Raw genomic sequence first — 20,687 nt, 5'->3', positions numbered from 1 at the left:
CCTTTGTGTCCAGAAGCAAAACAGTGTTGTCCTAAAAGGCGTTTCTTAAGGTGAAACGTACAACCCACACGTAGAACAAACTTCCAAAAGTCTAAAAAAGCCGCGTGACTTGCTCTTGGACAGTGGGAAGCACTCGCCACCAAGCAACGGAGCCACCGCAACCCAGTGAGCTCACACCCAGGACTCGCCTGCGGGTCCCCAGGAAGGCCGGCCGCCCCCAGCCCCGCCGCACGGCCTCTGTCCTGGGAGCTGGGCCTGGAGGGCATTGCCCGTTTCATGTGTCACTTTGTCCCCAGGGTCTAAGGTAGGCTGGGCCCACAGGTTCTCCCATCGGGTGTAGCGTCGATGGCCTGTGACTGTTTAGCCCTTGGAAAACCCAGCCCTGCCTAATGGAGAAGGGAGCTTCCCTCCTGCACAGGATGGGACGGGACGGGAGACCCACCCTGGGACACCTCAGCCCTCACAGCCCTCTCCCCTGGGGCACCCCGGCCACCCGCCCCGCACCGTGTAAGAACTGGGAGCACTGAGAGTAGCCTTCCTCCGCCTCTTCGCACTTGTCCGCAGCCGTCTCAACGTCGCTGATGGTGGAGGCGAAGATGGCGGCGCCACTCTCCACCAGCTGCTTGCAGAGGTGGACGCTGTTGCAGGAAGCGGCGCAGTGCAGCGGCGTCCTGGAGGGACAGAGGAGGCGCTCACGCCCGGCCGGGTCCCAGGTGGCCCCCAGGGCTGTGTGCTCAGTGCCCCGTGAGCTGCTGTGCTGCTGCCTGTGTAGTGGCCTCACTTCTACTAACAGTTTTGGGCCACACACGCGTTTCTGAAAAGGGCGGGCCGGGAGTGGACTGAACACCGGCCTGTAAGCTGGGTGTTCACGGTGCAATAGCACGAGTGTCCCTCACACCAGTGACGCGTCCCTTACAATGGCTGCGACAGTGACGGCTGTGTTCTACCACAATATACAAAAATGGCTGTTCAAACGCGGCAGCGCAGACCGCTGCCTGAAGCTCACGATGAGGCCCACGGGGCGCAGGGCCGGCACCGCAGCGGCCGGCCCGCGAGGCTCCCCTCCACACAGGCTTTCTGGCCACTTAAAAACATACGGCTCAGCAGAGGCTCAGACTACAGTCAGCGGTCAGCCACGTGAAGAGCGTGAACACAGCCGAGCCTTTAACAAAACCCCCGGAAGATACGCAGGCCTGGGACCAAGCTGCACCCTTGCCTCCTCCCTTCTCCCCACCACCCCCGCGCCCCAGGGCCCTCACCAGCCGTCGCTGTCGGCGGCGTTCACGTTGACGCCAAAGTCCAGCAGGAACTTCACAATCTGGTGGTGGCCGGCGCAGACGGCGTTGTGCAGCGGGGTGATGCCCTCGTCGTTGGGCTTGCTGGGGTCCTCCACCTAGGACACAGGGCGCATGAGCCCCGCCCCTGCCCGGGGCCACCAGGGCTGCGGCCGCCCGCCTGCTCACCTCGTAGATGATCCTCTGCACCAGGTCGAACTCCCCCTCCAGGGAGGCGTCAAGGAGCAGCGCCAGCGGGTTGAAGCGGACCCTCAGCCCGTGCCCCGTCCTCTCCGAGTTGGGCTTCTTCAGGTTGGTCCGTTTGCTCTATCGGGAGGAAGCTTTGGATTTCAAGGTGACCCCACAGAAGCAGGCCCGGGGGGAAGCGGGCAAGAGGGGAGGGCCTAAAGCCCAAGGCAGAGCTTCCCGCGCAGCCCCGAGTGGTGCCGGGCACCGCGGACCAGCCCGCTCTCAGGCCAGCCCGGCCTGGCTCCGAAGGGCGTCTCTGCCTCGGGGGCCGGGCTGCGCCGTGGGCACCTGAGAGAGGGAGCAAGGCGGGTCACAGCCAAGCCCAACTGCTTCCGCCCTGCCAGCCGTGAGGAGCTCCTGCCTGCCTCTGCTCCTGCAGCACTGCCCTCCCTCTAGGGCTCTGTCTAGAAGGTTCTCCTTCCCCTTGCTGCCTGCCCTTCCTCAGGGACACCTCAGGCCCCCAGGCTGGCCCTCTGGTGAGAGGCCACCGCCCCTCGTGCCCTGGACGAGCCCCACTGCTCCCAGCACCCCCAACACAGGCACGCCCTCCACAGGCACTGGCTGGCTGACTCGGGAGCCGGGGCCCTGGTCTAGGGCGGCACCCACCGTAGGGGCCGCCGGCAGGGGCGCGGCGGTGGGGAGCGATGCGGGCAGGCGCTCCTCCCCCAGGGACGGGGGCACCGGCTCAGCGGGCGGGGCCGTGGCCACGTTGTTGTTGTCGTCCTCGGCGGGCTCGGCTGTCTGGTGGGTGTTCGGGGGACAGATGAGCCCCTCCGGTTCGGGGGACGGGAGCCGGTTGTCATTGGCGTCCGAGGCGGGGGCAGGCTCGGCCGGGAGTGGGGCCGTGGGCAGGGCAGGGCCGGCCTCGCCCAGGTTCCCGTTGGCGGCGGTGTTCCCATTGTCCACATCGGCTAAGGAGCCCAGGAAGTCCTGCGAGGGGCTGGGCTGGTAGAAGGGGGTGCCCTCCATGCCCCCAGCCAGGGTGTTGAAGCGCTGGTACAGCAGCTTCTGGATGTTGGGCCCGCCGGGGCCCTCGGACTCCGTGATGGAGCTGCGCTTCTTCAGGGGCCGGGGCGCGTTGGCCAGCTTCCTGCGCAGGGCCTCCAGGTCAGCGTCGCTCTGGTAGCGCAACGGCGAGTGCACAATGGGCGTGAGCTTGGTGGGGCTGAGCGGCCGCGGCAGGCTCTCCACGGCGGCCCCGTCTCCGGCGGGGGCAGGGCTGTCCTGCTCTGGCTCCTTCTCAGCACTTTCTGAAGGGGGCAGGGGCTGCGAGGCGCTTGTGGCCAGCGACCCGTGAAGAAACGGTAGCGGCGACGGGGACGTGGAGCCAGACGGCAGAACAGGTTTACCATACACTGGGGAGACACAGAGGACACCGACCTCAGCAGCCTGTGGCGCCTGGGGCCTGCTCACCAAGCACCTTTGACGACACAGAGATGGGCTCCTACAGAGACTGTAATCTGCCACTGAGGATGCTAAGTCCCCATATCAAATCCCAAAGGAACCTACTGCTGCTCACAGAACCCCACCAACTCCTTCTGGAAGGTGGAGTGTCTCTAATTTATCAGTGTTTACAGAACTGGGGCTTTCTCAAGTGAAAAAGAACAAAAGGTTGCAAACCTGCCTTCCTGCCCTGAACAGGTGTTCACTGTTTCCTGGCCAAGGAGAACCCACGTGACCTGGGACCAAGCACACAGGCCACCTCAGAAAGGAAGGCTGGTCCGGTGGCCCTGGCAAGCCTCTCCCCCGTGGGCCAGGGCCTGCCGCAGGCCAGTGCTGGTACAGCCACCCGGGAGATCCCTGGGCACAGAGTGGCCTGGCCTGCCTAGGGATTCTCAAACTAGATTCTGGAATCTGCAGCCCACACCCAAGAACATCTGAAGAGGCCCCAGCCCAGCCCAGATGCCCAGGATCCTGCCGCACAGGGAGGAATCACCGTCAGCCTCCGTATGTGGGGAACTGGGCTCTGTGCTCACACCTGCCTCCCCAGGAGGCCCGGGGCTGATGTTCCTGCACCCAAACCAGGGCTCTTCTCCCCTGTGGGCTCTGGGAAAGGATCCCAAAGCAGCAAAATCCTCCCCTCGCATCACCCCCTAGGGGCCTGGCTCAGCTACTACTAGGAGGCCAGGGGGATCACAGATCCAGGCAGAGCTCCTACTACGCCAGCTCCCCAGATAGGTCCTGTACAAGTTACTACGAAGCAGGAGGAAAAGAAGAAATTCCAAAGTGCCAGCCTTCCGAGACCTGAATTTCCTGAGAAATGTGGGTAGGCGGGCACTCAGACAGAAGTCAGAGAGCTGTGGTCCACCTGCAGAACTGCTCTGTGCATGTCATCTTTTACCCCCATCTCACACAGATACCCAAGGCCACACGTTATGTAAGAATCAAGTTTAATCCTAAATAGCACGTGGCCCCAAAGTAAGGATATGGATTGGCATTTTCTCAAGTATGATTTCCTAGCCCCGCGAGATAGAGTGCAAACCCACCATACCTGCTTTCACCGACTTATTTAAGGTGCTGTGCGCCGCTGGCTGGTACTTCTTAGGTGGCGTGGCTTGCTGGAGGTACATGGAGTATATGGAACTTGAATTCACCGTCTGTGGGCCTTTCCTGGGGGACTGTGGCCTTGACCCTTTATCAGCCAGGAAGGGCCTAATGGCCACAGTTAGTGGGAGTTCAGGTTTGCCGTCTCCAGCTGGAAAGGCAGGCAGCCCCGCCGGCGGGTACGTGGGACTTGGTGGCACAGAAATCCTCTGCTGAATCTGCTGCGAGGACCCTGGCTGGTGGGGGCCACCTGCAGGGGGCAGCGGTGCAGGTTTCTGCCGACTGGGCAGGCCTGCGCTGGGCCTGGGCAAGCTGCCCTCCTTCCTCCTCTCCAGGGAGTTTGTCGAGCCTGGGCCCACGGGCGCAGGGCTTGGGTACGTCCCATAGCTTGGAGGCAGCTGCTTGCCGACACCAGGGATGGGAGGTGGCACTTTACCAATCTCGATGCCCTAAATTTAGGTGTTAAAAAGAAAGACAAAGTCATCCTTTGAAAAGTCAAGCACGTTTCCATCCACGGTCACAAGAGCACAAAGTAGGACTTGTAATCCTTCAAATAGGCTTGTGACCAGGCACGGGGCACGCCGTGGGGGTGAACAGCAGGGTGAACGACCCTGACCAAAGGCCTCACACCTGCACCCGGCTCTCGTGCTCAGGGTCCATGAACTCCTTCAGACTTGGGTTATGATTTGGACACCAACAGGATTAATTTGCCTCGTGACACCTCCTACCACTTAGATAAAGACGAAGGCTAAATAAGGATGCAGTCAGTTAGGAGCCTGTCTGTGTTTTGTGACGAAGACAAGCGGCCCACCTGCTTCTCCGGGGCTCCCAAGGCCGGCACGGGCACAGGCTGGCTCAAGACGGGCCCCTGCCTGAGAGGCCCCTCCACGTTCGAGTCCTTCCACTCCACGCTGGCGATCTGCGTCACTTTCACCAAAGAGCTAGAATTGTGTTTTAATGTTGGCCAGTTTCCATCATTGGCTTGAAAAGAACACAGAATTTAAGTAAAATTATTCTTGAAATTAGTTGAACCAACATAAGAATAACCCCCTGCCAGAAGCAAAAATCACCTTCTGGGACGTCACGCTCTGATGGAGCTCCATGACCAGGAGGCGCCCCCTCACCCACACACCGGCTGCTGCGCGGCAGGACGACCAAGGTCGGCCTCTGCCGGCACCGCCTCACCAGTGCCCACGTGCGGTCACGTGTGCAGAGACTCCATGGCCAAGCACAGGGCTGCTCCAGCCCGGGCGAGGGGCCAGAGGGTTGCAGAAACATTCTCAGCCCCCACTGCAATACAGGTCAAAGCCATTACATCGACACCAATGAAGAACATAAGCGTCGGCACTTGGTTTTCAAACACTATTTACAAATACAGACAGCAATAAAAAAGACTTATCTTTTGACTTCTTAACAGGTTTGACCTGTACTGCTTCTAGTATTAAAAGAAAAATTTGACTTTAATCTGTTAGAAATTTCCACCCTCTTAAAATAATTCATGATCACAGGAGGACAGTACAAGTTCCCAGTGATTGGAGTAGCAGGCTATCATTCTGTTGCAGTGATTAGAAAGCCAGTCAACCCAGCATTTTCAGGACAGCCACTGAAAAGGTATGCTTTTTAACATAGCATCTTCCAAACTGAGAAAGGGTGCAGAAGCATTCCCTGGTAACACAGGCCCACTCACAGTGAGCCCACAGGGTTAGATCTCAGCCCGCCTCAGGCCCCTGCTTCTCTCCGCAGCAGTACAGGGCTGGACTAGAGTGGGAACCCTCCCAGCCATCAGCCGTATGGGAGGGAAAGCAGCCAAGGGCACTGTTCTGGGCCCTCCTGTAAGAGCAGCACATCCTCGCCCCTCCTCCCATCTGCCAGCACGGGCAGGTAGGGCAATGGCAGAGCAGCGGGAAATCACCCTCCCTTACAGCAACTGTGCCTGAGCCCAAACCTGCGACTCACAAAACAGAAAGAGCAAACTCTCAAATCTGCTCTGCACGCAGCCATACAAGCAGCGTCAGCGCAGTGAGGATGAGAGGGCCTCTGAGCGCCCGGGCAGCGGCGGCTCCTAAGCCAAATCTATCTCTGGCAGCAGCACGGCCAGCCCATTGTGTCCACTGCTACTCCGGCTCAGTTCCTCCATGGCTGGAAACCACTGCAGGCTCCAGGCCGCTGCTAGGGCCCTGGTGAGGCATTCCCAGGCCTTAGTCCGAACCATCACTTTGCTCTGTGTGGCCCATCAGCCTCTTCCAGGACAGAAGTGTGTGTGCTTTCACGCCCCCTTGGTTGTATCAGACCAGGGGGGGGTGCGGTGTGGGCCAGGGATGCACAGGTTCACCAAGGATGCACCGAGTGCAAACTCCGGGCTGAGGGGAAAATGGACAGAGCCTGCTGCTGACTCAGGAGGGAGGATGGGGCTGGCCGCGGGGGCTAGAGTCCCTGGCCTCTCTCAGGATCACAGAAAATGTGGCCACCGGCTGCTCCTCAAATCCCACAGCCACGGGAGAGTTGGCAGAAGTCAGGCACACAGGGACTGGACAGGGACTAGGGACGTGCCTTCTTCAGGATGCGGCAGGAGGTGCAGAAGGAAGACCATTCGTTCCTATTATAAAGGGACAGTCATCTGTAAGTATGATGGGAGATTCCTGTACTGAAGATAAAACTAAAAGCCTCATAATGAACTCAGAAAATCATCTTAATTTTGTAAAAACAAAACCAAAAAACCCTTGCTGGGCCAGCACCTCTCAAACCCTTCCTGAGGATGATCTGGTGTTTCGACCCAGCCCAAATTTCACACCTGTTGAAGGCGGGGACCAATTATGTATATGTGGTTTCTGTCTCAAGTCTGAATGCGAGGCGCAGGCCTTTGTCAGTTTGGAAGAACAGCCATGGCTGATTTGGCACCGTCACCAGAGCTTCCCACCGGACCTGCCAGCCAACATACGGTTTGCAAACGGGCTTGTGGGGCGCTGTGACGAGCCACAGTCAGGCCCGACGTCGAGGTCTGACACTGTCCACGAGCTGGTCACTCTGGGTTTACCGTGGCCATCTGTGTGACACGGGAACCAGAAGGACAGCCGACAGCACAGTTAGTCTCCCCTGGGAGATGTTCTCACCCCGGCTCTACGTCTGGGCCGAGATACTGCCCCCCAACGTGGGGGTGACACAGGTCTCCTGCGCTCACTCACCCCACAGCACAGAGAAGGAGCGAGGCTACTGCCGAACCTCCGGAGGACACGGTCTCCCGGCCCTGCGAGGGGTCTTCTCCCGGCAACCTCTTGTGAGGCGACCTAGCATCCACCCACAGAGAAGAGGGGAAACTCGAGCCATCCTCAGCTCGGGGCAGGTTTTGAGATATTTAAGCAGAGAAGGAGCCGGCTGTGCTAATTATCTGCCATCGGCAACAGCTGAATATATACTCCCACCATCGGGTGGTTCAAACTATAAATAACAGCGTATCAAAGAAAGCTGCAATTAGAGTTTCATGCCGACCACGCGCTCCACGTGGCTTCTAAGACACAGCCACGAAGAGATCTGAGCCGGGCACGTGGCCCACGAGGACTGGGGACACCTCCTCCCACCTGGGTCAGAGCAAGCCCCGGGTCCTCCAGCGGGGGCAGCAGTGGTGTTGCTGCTCAGACCAGGTGCCAGGCAAGAGAACTCAAAGCGAACAAACGAAAGACCAGCACAAATCTACCACCAAACCTAAAAAAGTCCTCAAAATGTAGTCCGGACCCAGTCAGCACTACCGCTGTCAGGAATGTCACCTGTGCTCTGTGACTCCGTGTGTGATGGGCCAGCGTGGCAGCCCTGTCATAAAGTCTCACTGCCAAGGAGCCCTGGCATCTCATGCATCAGTTTAAAGCACAGCCGTCTTCCTCTGAAGACACAGTGTGGCGTCTCCGTGGAGACCTGGGCCTGCGCTCGGCTAGGAAGCCGGGGGCGCCGCAGGAGCTCCATGTCCTCGGGACGGCTACGCACCGGCTCGGCGCTGGGGGCCCGAGTCCGGTCACACCGCACGATTCAGGGTGGCCGAGAGCCAACGGGGTGGCCTGTGGACTTTCTGGTGGACAGAGACCACTCTGGGTCGGGCAAGCAGAGAAGCTGCAGGCTCTGCTGATGGGGAGGCAGCCCTCCGCCTGGGCCGTAGTGTGAGGACAAGCACCCTCACAGGCAAACAAAACCTGTGGCAGGGGAGGCTCAGGTCTTAACTAATTTGTGTTTTGAGAAGCCACACAGTAAGGACACTGAGTCCAAAAAAGAGAACCTGTTCTTGTTTTAGGATCATCATTACTATGGTGGCACACAGCTCCCCAAATGCTGCCCTAGAGGACAAAGTGCCTTGGAGGACACATCGCAGAGGCTGGGTGCAACGTGGGGGTCTTCTCTGAGGCCACTGTCCCCCCCACAGTCACCCTTCCTGCTCACTCTCCCCCCGAAAGAGGACCCAGGCCACTCACCGGATTTGGATCTTCCGTGGGCAGCACTTGAGGCGATAGTGAGAGACTGGGGCTTTATGGGGTCTCCAGGGGCAGGATAGCTGCCGGCGCTGGGAACCTGGATGTAAGGCCCCACCGCAGCGACCCTGCCAGGCGTGCTCAGGGGTGACTGTGGCGAAGACGTGCCATTCACACGGCTCAGCTATAAAATGGGATGAAATGAGAGTCAAAATTCTACTCAGTTAAAAGAAATTATAAGCCTAGTATGACCGACTGCTCAGATTTGAGCCAATCACTCAACAGTTCATACGTAGGAAGCTCCATCACCCTGGAAGATCAGTATCTAGAAAGGGCAAGACTTCAAAAAAGGGCCTGAACCCACAGTCCCGTATGAGTGATGCTCTGTGATAACATCTACCTGTTCGTGAGTTATAAAACCAGGAGCCGAGTGTGTAACAGAGAACCCCTCAGGACCCCTCTGTGTACATAACCCTCTCACCTGGGGATGCACTCCCTCCCCTGGGTGGGCACAGAGGCATTGTCAAGCCTGGGCTCTGAGCCTGGCTTCAAATCCTGCTCTGCCACTTACTCGCTGGGCTGCCTTGGGCAAGTGATGCAACATCTCTGAGCCTCTGTGCCCATGTCCGAAAATTCGGGATAAGCGTTGTTGTAAGGACTGAATGAGCCATGCAGGACAAAGTAATAGGGTCTGGAACCAGGTGAGACTCTGACCAGTTCCCTGAAGGCAGCTCTGCTGTTCTCAGCAAGGACACCAGGCCACAGCCAATGATACTGGTCACGTGACACTGCCCAACAACAAAAGCCTGCAGAACAGGGATCTGACTAGAGAAACACTGACCCTTAGAGTTCCCCAGACAGGCTCTGAGAGAGCCATACCCATCCAACAATTGTTTGCAAAATTCTGCATGCGTGAGCATGTGTCATTTTGAAGAAAGCATCCATGATCTTGACAGTTGTTCAAAGGTGCCTAAAACCTTTGGGTTGGAGACACATCTCTGCAGAAGCACCAACTTCTTCAGGGAGATCCCTTGAAGTATCAGATGGAATAAGAAGTAATATTTATGTAGCCATTTGTGACGGTTAATTTTACCCATCAACTTGGCTAGGCTGTGATACCCAGATCTTTGGTCAAACATGTCTAGATGTTGCTGTAACGGTATTTTTAACATTTAAATCAACAGACTTTGAGTAAAGCAGATTGCCCTCCATAATGTGGGTGGGCTGCATCCAATCAGTTGAAGGGCTTACAGAGAAAGACTGAGGTACTCAGAGGAAGAGGGAATTCCGCCTGTAGACTGCCTTCAGACTCAGGCTGCAACATCCACAACTCCCTGGGTTTCAGGCTGCCGGCCAGCCCTGCAGATTTGGGGTGTGCCTGCCTCCACAACCACATGAGGCAGTTCCTTACAATCAGTCGACTGATCAGTCTCTACACACATGTACACACAGAACTGATTCTGTTCTCCAGAGACCCCTGACCCACCACTACTAAGACCGTAATGTAAGCAAGCATGGAGCACAGGCACACGTCCTCTCCCATGGTCTGTGTGTTGTTAGTTGAGAGAATAAGGAAATCATGGCATCATACAGATTAACCATTGACCTTTAAGCACTCTGGTTAAAAAAAAAAGTGTGGATTTGTAAATAAGAGACTTTTCACCTGAGACCACTGATCACGATGCCCACAGAAGTGGCAGTACCCTTCTGCCTCTAGCGTCCTCCTAACCCATCCCACCAGGCGAAGCTACTGAAGCCTGCACCTCGCCTCCTGAGAGCTACCTTCAGAGCAGCAGGAGCTGACAAGAGGACACCTGTCAAGCGTGAAAGCACCAGTTTTGGAGTGTGGATAGAGGAACTCTGGGAGCACTGTCCCAGCTACCTGGCTGCCTGCTCCATTTCCACTCCTGAGGGCAAAGTGCCAATCAGCTCTCCACTCAGGCACTGCTCCCCCCAAACACTGAGCACCACTGGTGGAACAAAAGGTCAAGTGCTACATCCAGCCAGAGACACCACACACAGCAGTCCCTTATCCTCCCACGAGCTCCCAGCGATGCATACGCTCGTGAAGCACTGACAGCAACGGCAAGACTCAGGGACACCCTGCCTAACAACAGGGCTGGGTAATGTGACCACAGGCCCTGGGACATGGAATATTACACAGAAGTTACAAAAGGAATGAGGTAATAATGACCTGGAAAGATACCCATATTGCAGTTAAAAAAAAAAAGACTAGGTACAGAACAGTGTGAATGATATAATTCCTACAATTCCATTTTCAATTAAAAATTGAATACCTTTCTGTCTATATTAAGCAAAAGACTGGAACCATTAATAACTATCATCCCTGAAGAATGAGAAGGATGGAAGGGACTTTCACATTTTCCTTTAAATATTTCTGCACTGTTTTAACTTTCTTCCAATGAGTATTTACTACCTTTGAAATTCAAAATACCAAATAAAGATTTTTAAAAAGCACTAACCCCTTATATAGCACTTTTCTCAAGAGTTTACAAAGTCTTTCCACATGGGTTATTTCTCAGAATCCTTATAGCAATTCTCAGCTCAGAGCAAGGACACGAGGCTACACGAGGTCAAGGAATTTATGCACATGGCACAGCTTAAAATGGGTGCTGCAACTCCAGGGCCAAAGCCTCTTCCCCCAGTGGAAGGGAGACAGAGCTGCCTGGGGAGAATGGACGGTGAGGCGCTGCGGACCGGGCGGTTTTGATTCCATGCACCAGGAAACAACTGTGTCTTTGGGAACATGAACTTTCTTCTACTGTCACTTTTTATGGTTTATGGCCAATTTATGTTTATCAGCTATGGCAAATGGGGGGAGCAGAATGGCATTACAGTGAAGATTTACACTTTGGGGATGAACCATTTTCAGTAGTTTATCTCACAGAAATATTTTCTTTTTCACATGCCTGAATTTTTTTCCCATAAAGACGTTCACGCAGTTCGCTGATCCGCTTGTCCATCATGGCCACCTCCATGTTGCGCTTATTCAAGAGCTCCTTCTGCTGCTGGAGCTTTGAATTCTGTTCCTGGTTGAGCTGATTACGAATCTGCAAAATAGAAAACATAACATTCATGATTTGTATTAACTAAATAGTCAAATTCTCATTGTTAGGGGGATTAAAAAAAGAAGGAAAAAGCAACATTTAGTTCTTATGTGTATTTACATACAGGCATCGTCCCCTGTATGCTAAATATTTTACAGGTACAGCACAGATGAATCCGGAACATATTTCTTATGGACCAAAAAAAGAGCAAATATCTGCAAATGTGTCTTCTTCAAAGTGTACGGAATGACTAGTACCAGTAATGACTGTGGGACACCATGCCTGTGGTCCTAGGGAACGGGGGCGGGTGGGGTTCAGTGACCTAAGGAGGGGCATCTGTTCTGCCCCACACAGTCCAGTGAATGTGGCAGCAGGAAACCCAAGGATGGCCAAATCACCAAACAGAATGTTCTTATATCATTTTAATGGGTTATAACAAGCACGTTTAAAAAATGAAATAGAGAATAGAAAACATCCGAGTGCACTGCACACAGAAGGTTAAGTCTTGTCTTGCTAAACTCTTTCAGGTGCACACATGTACTAGCACACACATACCGGCATATGTGTATAGACAGGAGGTAACATGTACTTTATAACCTAGATTGCAGTCAAAAAATTGGAAATATATATAAATAAATATACTACAGTCATCAAACTTTACCAAAAAAAAATCCTTAAAAAACCCTGCACTTGCATGAGGTAGGGGATATGGGGATATATGTATACGTATAGCTTATTCACTTTGTTATATAGCAGAAACCCAACAATGTAAAGCAATTATACTCCAATAAAGATGTTAAAAAAAAAAGAAAAACCCTGCGCTTTTAACAATTGCTTAAAAATATAAAAAGTAATAAATTCTTATAACACTTTGTTTCTATGCATTTACATTACAGAACTTAACGCAACAAGTGAGTTTACTCTCTGTAATTAAAAATTTGCATTTCATAAAATGATACAATACTTCTTCTAGCAAGTGCTAACAGAACTGCAAAACCTGTATCTGGCTTGAAAAATCACCTGCTGGGGACTTCCCTGGTGGTCCAGTGGGTACGACTCCGCACTCCCAGTGCAGGGGGCCCAGGTTTAATCCCTGGTCAGGGAACTAGGTCCCGCATGCCATAACCAAGAGTCTGCATTCCGCAACTAAAGATCCTGAGTGCCGCAACTAAGACCTGGCTAGCCTAAATAAATAAATAAATATTTTAAAAAAATCACCTGCTGAATGACAATTTCTGAGAAATGGGAATCTTGAGGGTTGTTATGATTGTGTCCTCCTGAAATTCATATGTGGAAGCCCTAATACCCAATGTGATAGTAACTGGAGATGGGGCCCTTGGGAGGTAATTAGGTAGGCTTAGATGAGGTCATGAGGGTGGGGCCTTCATGATGGGGTTAGTGTCCTTATAAGAGGAGGAAGAGAGATCAGAGCATGTGGGGACACAACAAGAAGGCAGCCAGGAAGTGGACCCTCACCATGAACTGATCTTGGACTTCCAGCCTCCAGAGCTGTGAGACATAAATGTCTGTTGCTTTAAGGCAGCCCAAGCTGACTAAGACAAGGATTTAACAAATAGGCATCTATCTTGTCAGAACACAGTTTACACAGAGGCCTTAAGTATTATCTAAAGCTTAATTCTTTACCAGTTCATCATACTGCCAATTAAATTCATACTGAAATTTCTGTACCGAAAACATGCTAAGTGAAAGAAGCAAGTCACAAAGAACTACAACTGCATGATTCCATTCATATGAAATTTCCGGAATAGGCAAATCCATAGAGATGGAAAGTAGAGTCGTGGCTGCTTAGGGCTAGAGGGATAGGGGGTTGTGGGGTGATGGCTAAAAGGTGTCGGGTTTCTTTTGGGGGTGATGAAGATATTCTAAAATCAATTGTGGTGGCGTATACAGAACTCTGTGAAGATACTGAAAACCACTTAATTGTATGCTTTAAATGGGTGAATCGTATGCTATGTGAATTATGTCTCAAAGCTGTTTAAAAAATTCTTTTGTACTGAATACATTTTGTGCCTACTATTAAATTAGAATCCATTAATTTGTTTCCAGTTCCTGAGGTTTCCACACTGAAAGAAAACCCAAAAGATAAGGAAGTTTTAATAGAATCATTCCTCAGACCCAGGTGAGTTACCTGTAGCTCTTGGTACAGTCTTTTCAGCTCCACTGCTGCTGGTCCTGTCAGCTTGCCATTGTAAGACTGGAACCCATTCAGTTTTCCCTTCTTTAAATCTTCCAATTGCTGACTGAGCTGATCAACTCTTAAAATCGCAGTCTGTACTTCTTGCTTCTTTTCCTGGAACATGGCACTGAACCTTTCTATTTCAGCAGCTATAATTTCCCACCAATAAAGAAAAAAAAACATAATTTAGTTGATATTCTTTTTTTCATAGTATTTTGCTATTTTTATTTTGTGATTTCATTTCTATCCATTTAACTCAACTTTAGCATCATCTAGTGCCAGACCTTGGAGAGAAAAAGTTGTAATATCCATAATCCAAAACACACTTCAACAAGCCTTTGGAACACATAATGTGACCGCTCATATGACAAACAATTAATTTGCACTAATTATTGAATATTTTTAAATTAGGGCAATCTGTCCAAAAGCTATCTTGGTCAAGCCACTTAGGAATCTCAAGGCACCAAAGAGACCAAAGGCTCTGTGAGGGCAGGACCATCCAAATCTATCTTGCTTATTCTGTAACATAAAGTAGGTACTAACAGAATTGATTGATGAAGTAACAATCCACGCACACAGAAATAAAAAGTGAGCATTTGTATGCTTTATCTTAATACACAGATAAAATTTATGCTGTTCAATTAAAACAGACCCTCACGATGAGTTGAGTCTTAAGAGTACCCTAGCCCCAGTCCAAAGGGCGGCTGCAACCAACGTAACAAAAGGATCTCTCTACTACATTGCTAAGGTTGCAAAAGATCTTCTAAGATCTCTTAATCTAACCAACCCATCCAGTTAGATGCAGATGACAGAGCAAAGCTTTAGTGCTTTTCTACAGCAAGATCTGACATCAGCTTGTGACTGAGAGCATCTGGAAGCTGGCCTCTGTCTCACGTCATCTACGCCTGCTGAGTGTGGGCGCCAGTGGGCCGCGGCACATACACAGATTGCCATTCATGATTTTGCTGTAGTCTACTTGTCCTCTCATGGCACGGATCTTCTTCAGTTTATTTTCCTGGGCTTCAACTCTTTCTTTCAATTTCTGAAGCTTTTCATTTTCAGAAATAGACTGCTGCTGACGGCGCTCCTGTTGCTTTAGAAAATGTAAACGCTGTTCCTATTGAGAGAGGAAAATAGCTAACTTTGAAAATTGAAACGTACAGTAACTTTTGTACACTAAAAAAAGTTTAAGTGGATCCCTCACTATCTCCTATCTTAATGAATGTTACAGAAATGCTAGCCACGCTTTCACCTCCATCCTGTGTGTGAAGCCCCAGCAGCCTAAGCTTCCTGCCACCAGTACCAGGTTTCCTGCTGCTACAAAGCGGCTTTCAAGGGTCCCTTATATTAACCTCCTAAAGGAAATGAGCACTGACTAGCAGAGGATTTTATATTGAAAAGAGATAAGGTGAGCAGTAAAGAGATGAACCTCTAATCTGCTAAGTGACAGGAACCTTCGAGGAAGGGTTTGTTTTCTTTAGGATTAGTTCCTTCAAAAGTAATCAAACATTTTATAGTCAAACAGGACAGTCCTACAGTAAAAATATATGCGATACTCTTCAGTAGTTTTTTTCCCTACTCATGTGAAAGCATACCTTAAGGGTAACAGTCAACATTATTCATGGTCCCATCTGTATGCATAAAACATACTTAAGAGGCTTAAGTGTGACTGTGCAGGCATTACACACTGCACACTAAGGGAAGGGTATATGTGCTTCAATATGGAAAGATTAACTTGTGAATTACACTGCTGAAAATATCTAAGATTTTTTAAAATAGCAATACTCTTGGATTAATATTTGGAAAGAAAATAAAAAATAGAATTAGAAAATTTTATAATGACATAATACCACGTACATTTCATCTTAGAAATGGGATGAAAATACTTTCCAATTACTTTTAATTGTTCTTTATTCTTGTAAATCCAATAAACTTTGTAAGACAACTTTTAAAAACAAGTCCAACTTATACTATTATTTACATAAAAGTGGATAGAATCACGTGGTCATTAAATAAATGAAAAAAAGTTGAACTGGACATTTGGTTCTTAAGAAAATCTCTCTACAGAGCAAGCATGAAGAACCTAGGCAGTGGCGTTAACATATGTGTTCTCTCTACAGCAGTTTCAGAACATTTAAGATCATTAAACATGAAATCATTTTCAGCAGGCATGGGTGATAGGTCTGATTTTTTAGTCCAAGACTAAATCATTATTTAGAAAAGTTTTGAAAGCAAGCAGGATCCTGTGGGGCACTCTGGGATCCAAAACCCTTTCTGCGCCCCCATTTCTGGTTTGTAGGGAAAAGGCTTCAGACTCCTACACCTTTCCTGAGCTCCAAAAGGCAGATTCAGTTACTAACCAGGGAAGTAAGAGAATGCAAGAACAAAGGAGGAGCAGTCAGGAAGCAACAGGGTCCTGGCTCCTCCTCCAGGGACACACAGAACAATAAATACACCCTTGAGCTCTTCTGCAGGAACTAAGCCCCCCCCCTCCCCCCAGGTGGAGGACGGTAACTCTACGCTGAGCACAGACTCTGGATCACCAGCCTGTTCCCTCACCACCAACCAATCAGAAGAAAGCCACACACCCTGCAGCCCTCCCCTAAATTTTGCCTATAAAAATGCTTCCCCGAGAACCACCGGGGAATTCAAATTTTTTGAGCATGAGCCACCCGTTCTCCTCACTTGGCCCTGCAATAAACCTTTCTCTGCTCCAAACTCCAACGTTTCTGTTTTGCTCTGTTTGGCCTCACTGCAGGTCGGCAACGGTTTCAAACACTACGACAGAGTTTCAACAACAAATCTAGTACTCAGTGTAAATAATGAGTGCTGACAATGCCGTGCACCAAAATAAACCAAACAAATTCCTTGTAGGGTGGGATAAAGGGAAGTCACTGTCTTGGGGGCCCATGACCAGTGTCTTATCACAGGTCACTGGCTTCCTCTAGAACACTAATGCCAACTACATCAGCCGAGAACACACCCAGAGGAAAAAGGAGGGGACAATAGAAAGTATCCTTTCTTTCCAAATTTTATCTACAATTGGATAAGGCCAACTGTTTCCTGTCCGGGGGGGTTGTGTGTGCAAGTCAAGGGTCAGATGCTTTTGTTCTGATACTTTCCCAACTTCAAGAAGCTACAGTATGCATTTATGATTACATAAGAGATAATTAAGAAAGACATTGTGTTTAACACTGTGGCGGCATGGCCCTACTTGCAGGGGTTAGCCAGGTAATCTAAAGTAATGCCGAAGAACACACTTGTTGAACACTTCCCCACCGCTGCTTTAATAACTTACCTTGGCAACCAACATTTGCTGCTGGTTTTCAATTTGCTGTTGTTGCCTAGCTGCCATATCTTGGAGTTCTGAGAGGGTAAGTTCGACACGTGGATTCCCAATCTGCAGGAAACAAAACAAACTCAGACTGGAATGTATGTTTATCTGCATAATCATTTTCTCTAGTGTCAATATGCACACACATCAAGATTTTTAAATAGGTTCCCTAGAAGCTAAGAGAAGATAAATAAGTGTACTTTCTCATAAGAACTTTTCCTCCTAATTGTTGACTGCTTCTATTAAATTTATTTGAGTAAAAGGGGATGTCAAATGTTTAAGGATAAACAACGTAAAAAATAAATGTGTAGGTGACACCTTAAGGACAAATGTCATTTCACTGCCACCTGGTCTCAAGAAGCTGAAATACATAAAAGATTCTAATATACAAATATCTCATTAAAAACACCATTGGTATGGCCTAAACCAAAGATTGACCCATTATTGACAGAGAATTATGTGTGTGAAATAAATACAAAAAGGTAACACATCTGGAGGAGTGGCAACCAATGGAACTGGAAAGCATGTCCCCATTCTCTGTTAATGATAAATAATTACATCAAGCATTTTTATTGTGTTCATCATGAACCTTGCACTGAAGTAATTACTTTCCATTTATGAACTCATATAAGCCTCAAAATGACACTCTCAGGTAGATATCATTATATCCCCGTTCTACAGATGAGAAAATGAAGCAGAGAGGAGTTCAAACTGTGCCGCAGGTCCGGCAGTTTGCACGGACAGAGCAGGAGGCAGAGGCTTACTGTTGACCATCTCATACAGCACAGTCTTTACTAAGCATGCACTACTACGCTAGATGTGACACATGCACTGTATCACACAATCTTCATAACAAGCCTCTGCGTCAGGCAGATGAGCCCCACACTGGGCAGGAATCCCAGGAGAAAGGTGAAGGGGCGTGGCTAAGGGCACAGAGCTGACAAAGGGACAGAGCTGCAATCCTAGCCACGCCTGTCTCCCTCCCACCTCCTCCAGCCCCGGCTGAGCTAACCACACAGGTGCACGGCCCCTCCTCAGAGCTCCACTTTCTACCTCTAGGCTCAACTGCACTCTCAGGGTCCCTCCTACCTCCCTTGCGCCCTCTTGTAATTCTTCACAGGGGTACCCACCCCTGTTCCTCCGGCTCCAGTCCTCCCCAAATCATGTGGTGTTCAAGCCCATTCTGGACTCTTGGAAAATGGAATCAGGATCTGTTCACCGGTCTTAACTGGACCACGTTTATCTAACATCCCAAGAAAGTAACGTGGAGCAAGCCCCTTTTCAAAACTAGATATTGTAAACTGCCAAGTTACAGAAACTTCATTTGAAAAGAGATTTGTTCATTCTCCAGAAATGCCTGGCAGGACTGTCACAATGCCCCAAATTTCTGCATTAATACTAATAAAGGATTCTAATTTCCACCTATTGAGATTTTCCAATCACCACAACAAAAGGTATTTTTAAAACTTTCAGAACTTTACTCCTTAAACATATTTTTCACTAGAGAAAAATGAAGTTCATGCAACAAATCTTTCAATTCACATTAATTTCATAATTTTACAACTTGAAGAAAAAACAAAAACCTGTCTCTTTGGTCTCCCCTCCACACCAATGGCTTAGAATAACAATGAAAAGAGGACAGAGGAGAAATTTAACTGTTTGATATTCTGATATTTATACCCGTGAACAAGAGAGAGCTCTTTGTATGTGTTGTGTCATATGTGTATTTCTAACTATAAGACTAAGATATACTCTACTGTCATAAGTAAATCAGGTATTGTATCTTATGTATATACTCATATATATTGTAATTTAATAAAAGTTTATTGACAGATATCACAAACGCAAAACTGTATAAATCATAGTGTTCAGCTCAGTGAATTATTTCAAAGTGAACACACCTGTGTAATTTAATTGTATTTTAAACAGGTTATAAAAACACAAGCTACCATAAATTTGTAAGTCAACAGATATGCAACATTTTACACTTTAGTACATATTCCCTAATTTGTTCAATGTGAAAATTTAGAAGAAAGCACCTTTTCAGAGTTTTTTTTTTTTTAATTAATTAATTAATTTATTTTTGGCTGTGTTGGGTCTTCGTTTCTGTGCGAGGGCTTTCTCCAGCTGTGGCGAGCAGGGGCCACTCTCCATCGCGGTGCGCGGGCCTCTCACTGTCGCGGCCTCTCCTGTTGGCGGAGCACAAGCTCCAGACGCGCAGGCTCAGTAGTTGTGGCTCACGGGCTTAGTTGCTCCGTGGCATGTGGGATCTTCCCAGACCAGGGCTCGAACCTGTGTCCCCTGCATTGGCAGGCAGATTCTTAACCACTGCGCCACCAGGGAAGCCCCAGAGTGTTTTAAGAAAACAAAAACCTTTGATGTAAATTTTATCCTCTTATGACAGGCCTATCAGTATGCATTCTCTCCTTGTAAACTAAACCCCATAGGAACAAGTTAAAATTCTCCATATGAACTCAATTTATTCAGATAAACTAATGACCTAATTCCTTGCTTATTTCTTCTCATTGCATCTAATAAGAAGAAATCAAATCCTGTTCCCATGGGCACATGGAGGTCCCTCATTATGGTAGTTATCTGATGAGTTCAACTCCAGGTCACAGGGAGGACAAGTCACTTCCACGACTAGTAAAACTAGTGGAAAAGTTCTCTCGGTAACAGCCCAACAGGCTTCTAAAATACAGGCCCAGAGAAAGGAAACAGCTCCCCAGCCTTCCACCTGCTGCACCATCCTCCCAGCTGGACTGCTGCCTGGGGCCCCAGGGCTCAGGGTCCCCTCTCCCTCCAACATTCTACCTGGACTCTGAATTCCAGGGCTGGTATTTATGTTCCCAACGAACGCGGTTCGCTCTCCAGCCTGACACTGATGTCACCCACCTCCCATAACAAACAGAGCCCACCCAAGCCCAGGTATAATGGACTCCCCACCCACCCCTACCCCCAACAAGCTCAGAGAAAACCGGAAGCCTCTTGCCCCCAGCCTTCACTTATCTGGGCATATCATCCCCTTCTTTCTCCAAGCGTCTACAAATCTACACTTGCGGGAACAATGAATTAAGAGACATTATTCCTCTAACTTACAATACTTGTATTGCAATATATACAAAGCTCTCACCTGACAGAAAACTTGTGCTGGCGCGCGCCGTGGCTAATGAGAAACTCTCCACAGGTCCCAGTGCATCCAGCGCCCACAGTGCCCGGCCCAGCGCATGGCCACAGGCTCCGATCAATGATTAACATTTCTTGAATGGATTTATAAGTTAATCAATATTTCCTCATCCTTCCACCACACCCTGATCACATACCTACAGAGACAGCGTCTTCTCAAACTTAAAGTCCAGACTTCTTTTCATTCTGTCTTCCTATAGAGAGCCGACATCCTCCTCGCCATTTTATCTCCCTCCCCAGATCTTCCCCCACACCTCGTGAACCCACATTTCCTCGGGCCCCTATCGCCTCCCTTCTGACGATGTCCCCTAACTCCTGTCTGCCTGGAAAGGCTATAAGCAGCAGTAGTAAAGGAGCTTCGTAAAAGAAGAAACTAAGCCATGT

General features: G+C 49.6%; 1 protein-coding gene across 4 annotated transcripts in view; it reads right to left on the bottom strand.

The window, feature by feature from the left end:
- PPP1R13B (protein phosphatase 1 regulatory subunit 13B) overlaps nt 1-20,687 on the bottom strand; it is an 83,723-nt gene that overhangs the window by 2,079 nt on the left and 60,957 nt on the right. Inside the window, exons 5-16 of one of the 4 annotated variants that reach the window (XM_082387600.1) lie at nt 17,082-17,183; nt 14,726-14,900; nt 13,736-13,932; nt 11,449-11,589; nt 8,522-8,702; nt 7,006-7,110; nt 4,879-5,048; nt 4,015-4,516; nt 2,130-2,878; nt 1,464-1,601; nt 1,260-1,393; nt 505-671 (exon numbers count right to left, since the gene is read on the bottom strand). In XM_082387600.1, coding sequence (XP_082243726.1) covers nt 505-671; nt 1,260-1,393; nt 1,464-1,601; nt 2,130-2,878; nt 4,015-4,516; nt 4,879-5,048; nt 7,006-7,110; nt 8,522-8,702; nt 11,449-11,589; nt 13,736-13,932; nt 14,726-14,900; nt 17,082-17,183 — 2,761 coding nt within the window. Of the gene's footprint in view, nt 1-504; nt 672-696; nt 815-1,259; nt 1,394-1,457; nt 1,812-2,129; nt 2,879-4,014; nt 4,517-4,878; nt 5,049-7,005; nt 7,111-8,521; nt 8,703-11,448; nt 11,590-13,735; nt 13,933-14,725; nt 14,901-17,081; nt 17,184-20,687 lie in introns of those variants that run through there. The other 3 variants (XM_082387602.1, XM_082387601.1, XM_082387603.1) reach the window with 3 other exon arrangements.

This window comes from Balaenoptera borealis (assembly GCF_965194805.1).
Source record: "Balaenoptera borealis genome assembly, chromosome: 3".
Classification (NCBI taxonomy): Eukaryota; Metazoa; Chordata; class Mammalia; order Artiodactyla; family Balaenopteridae; genus Balaenoptera; species Balaenoptera borealis.
The sequence above is the reverse complement of the archived record's forward strand: the minus strand, read 5'-3'. Positions and strand labels throughout refer to the sequence as shown.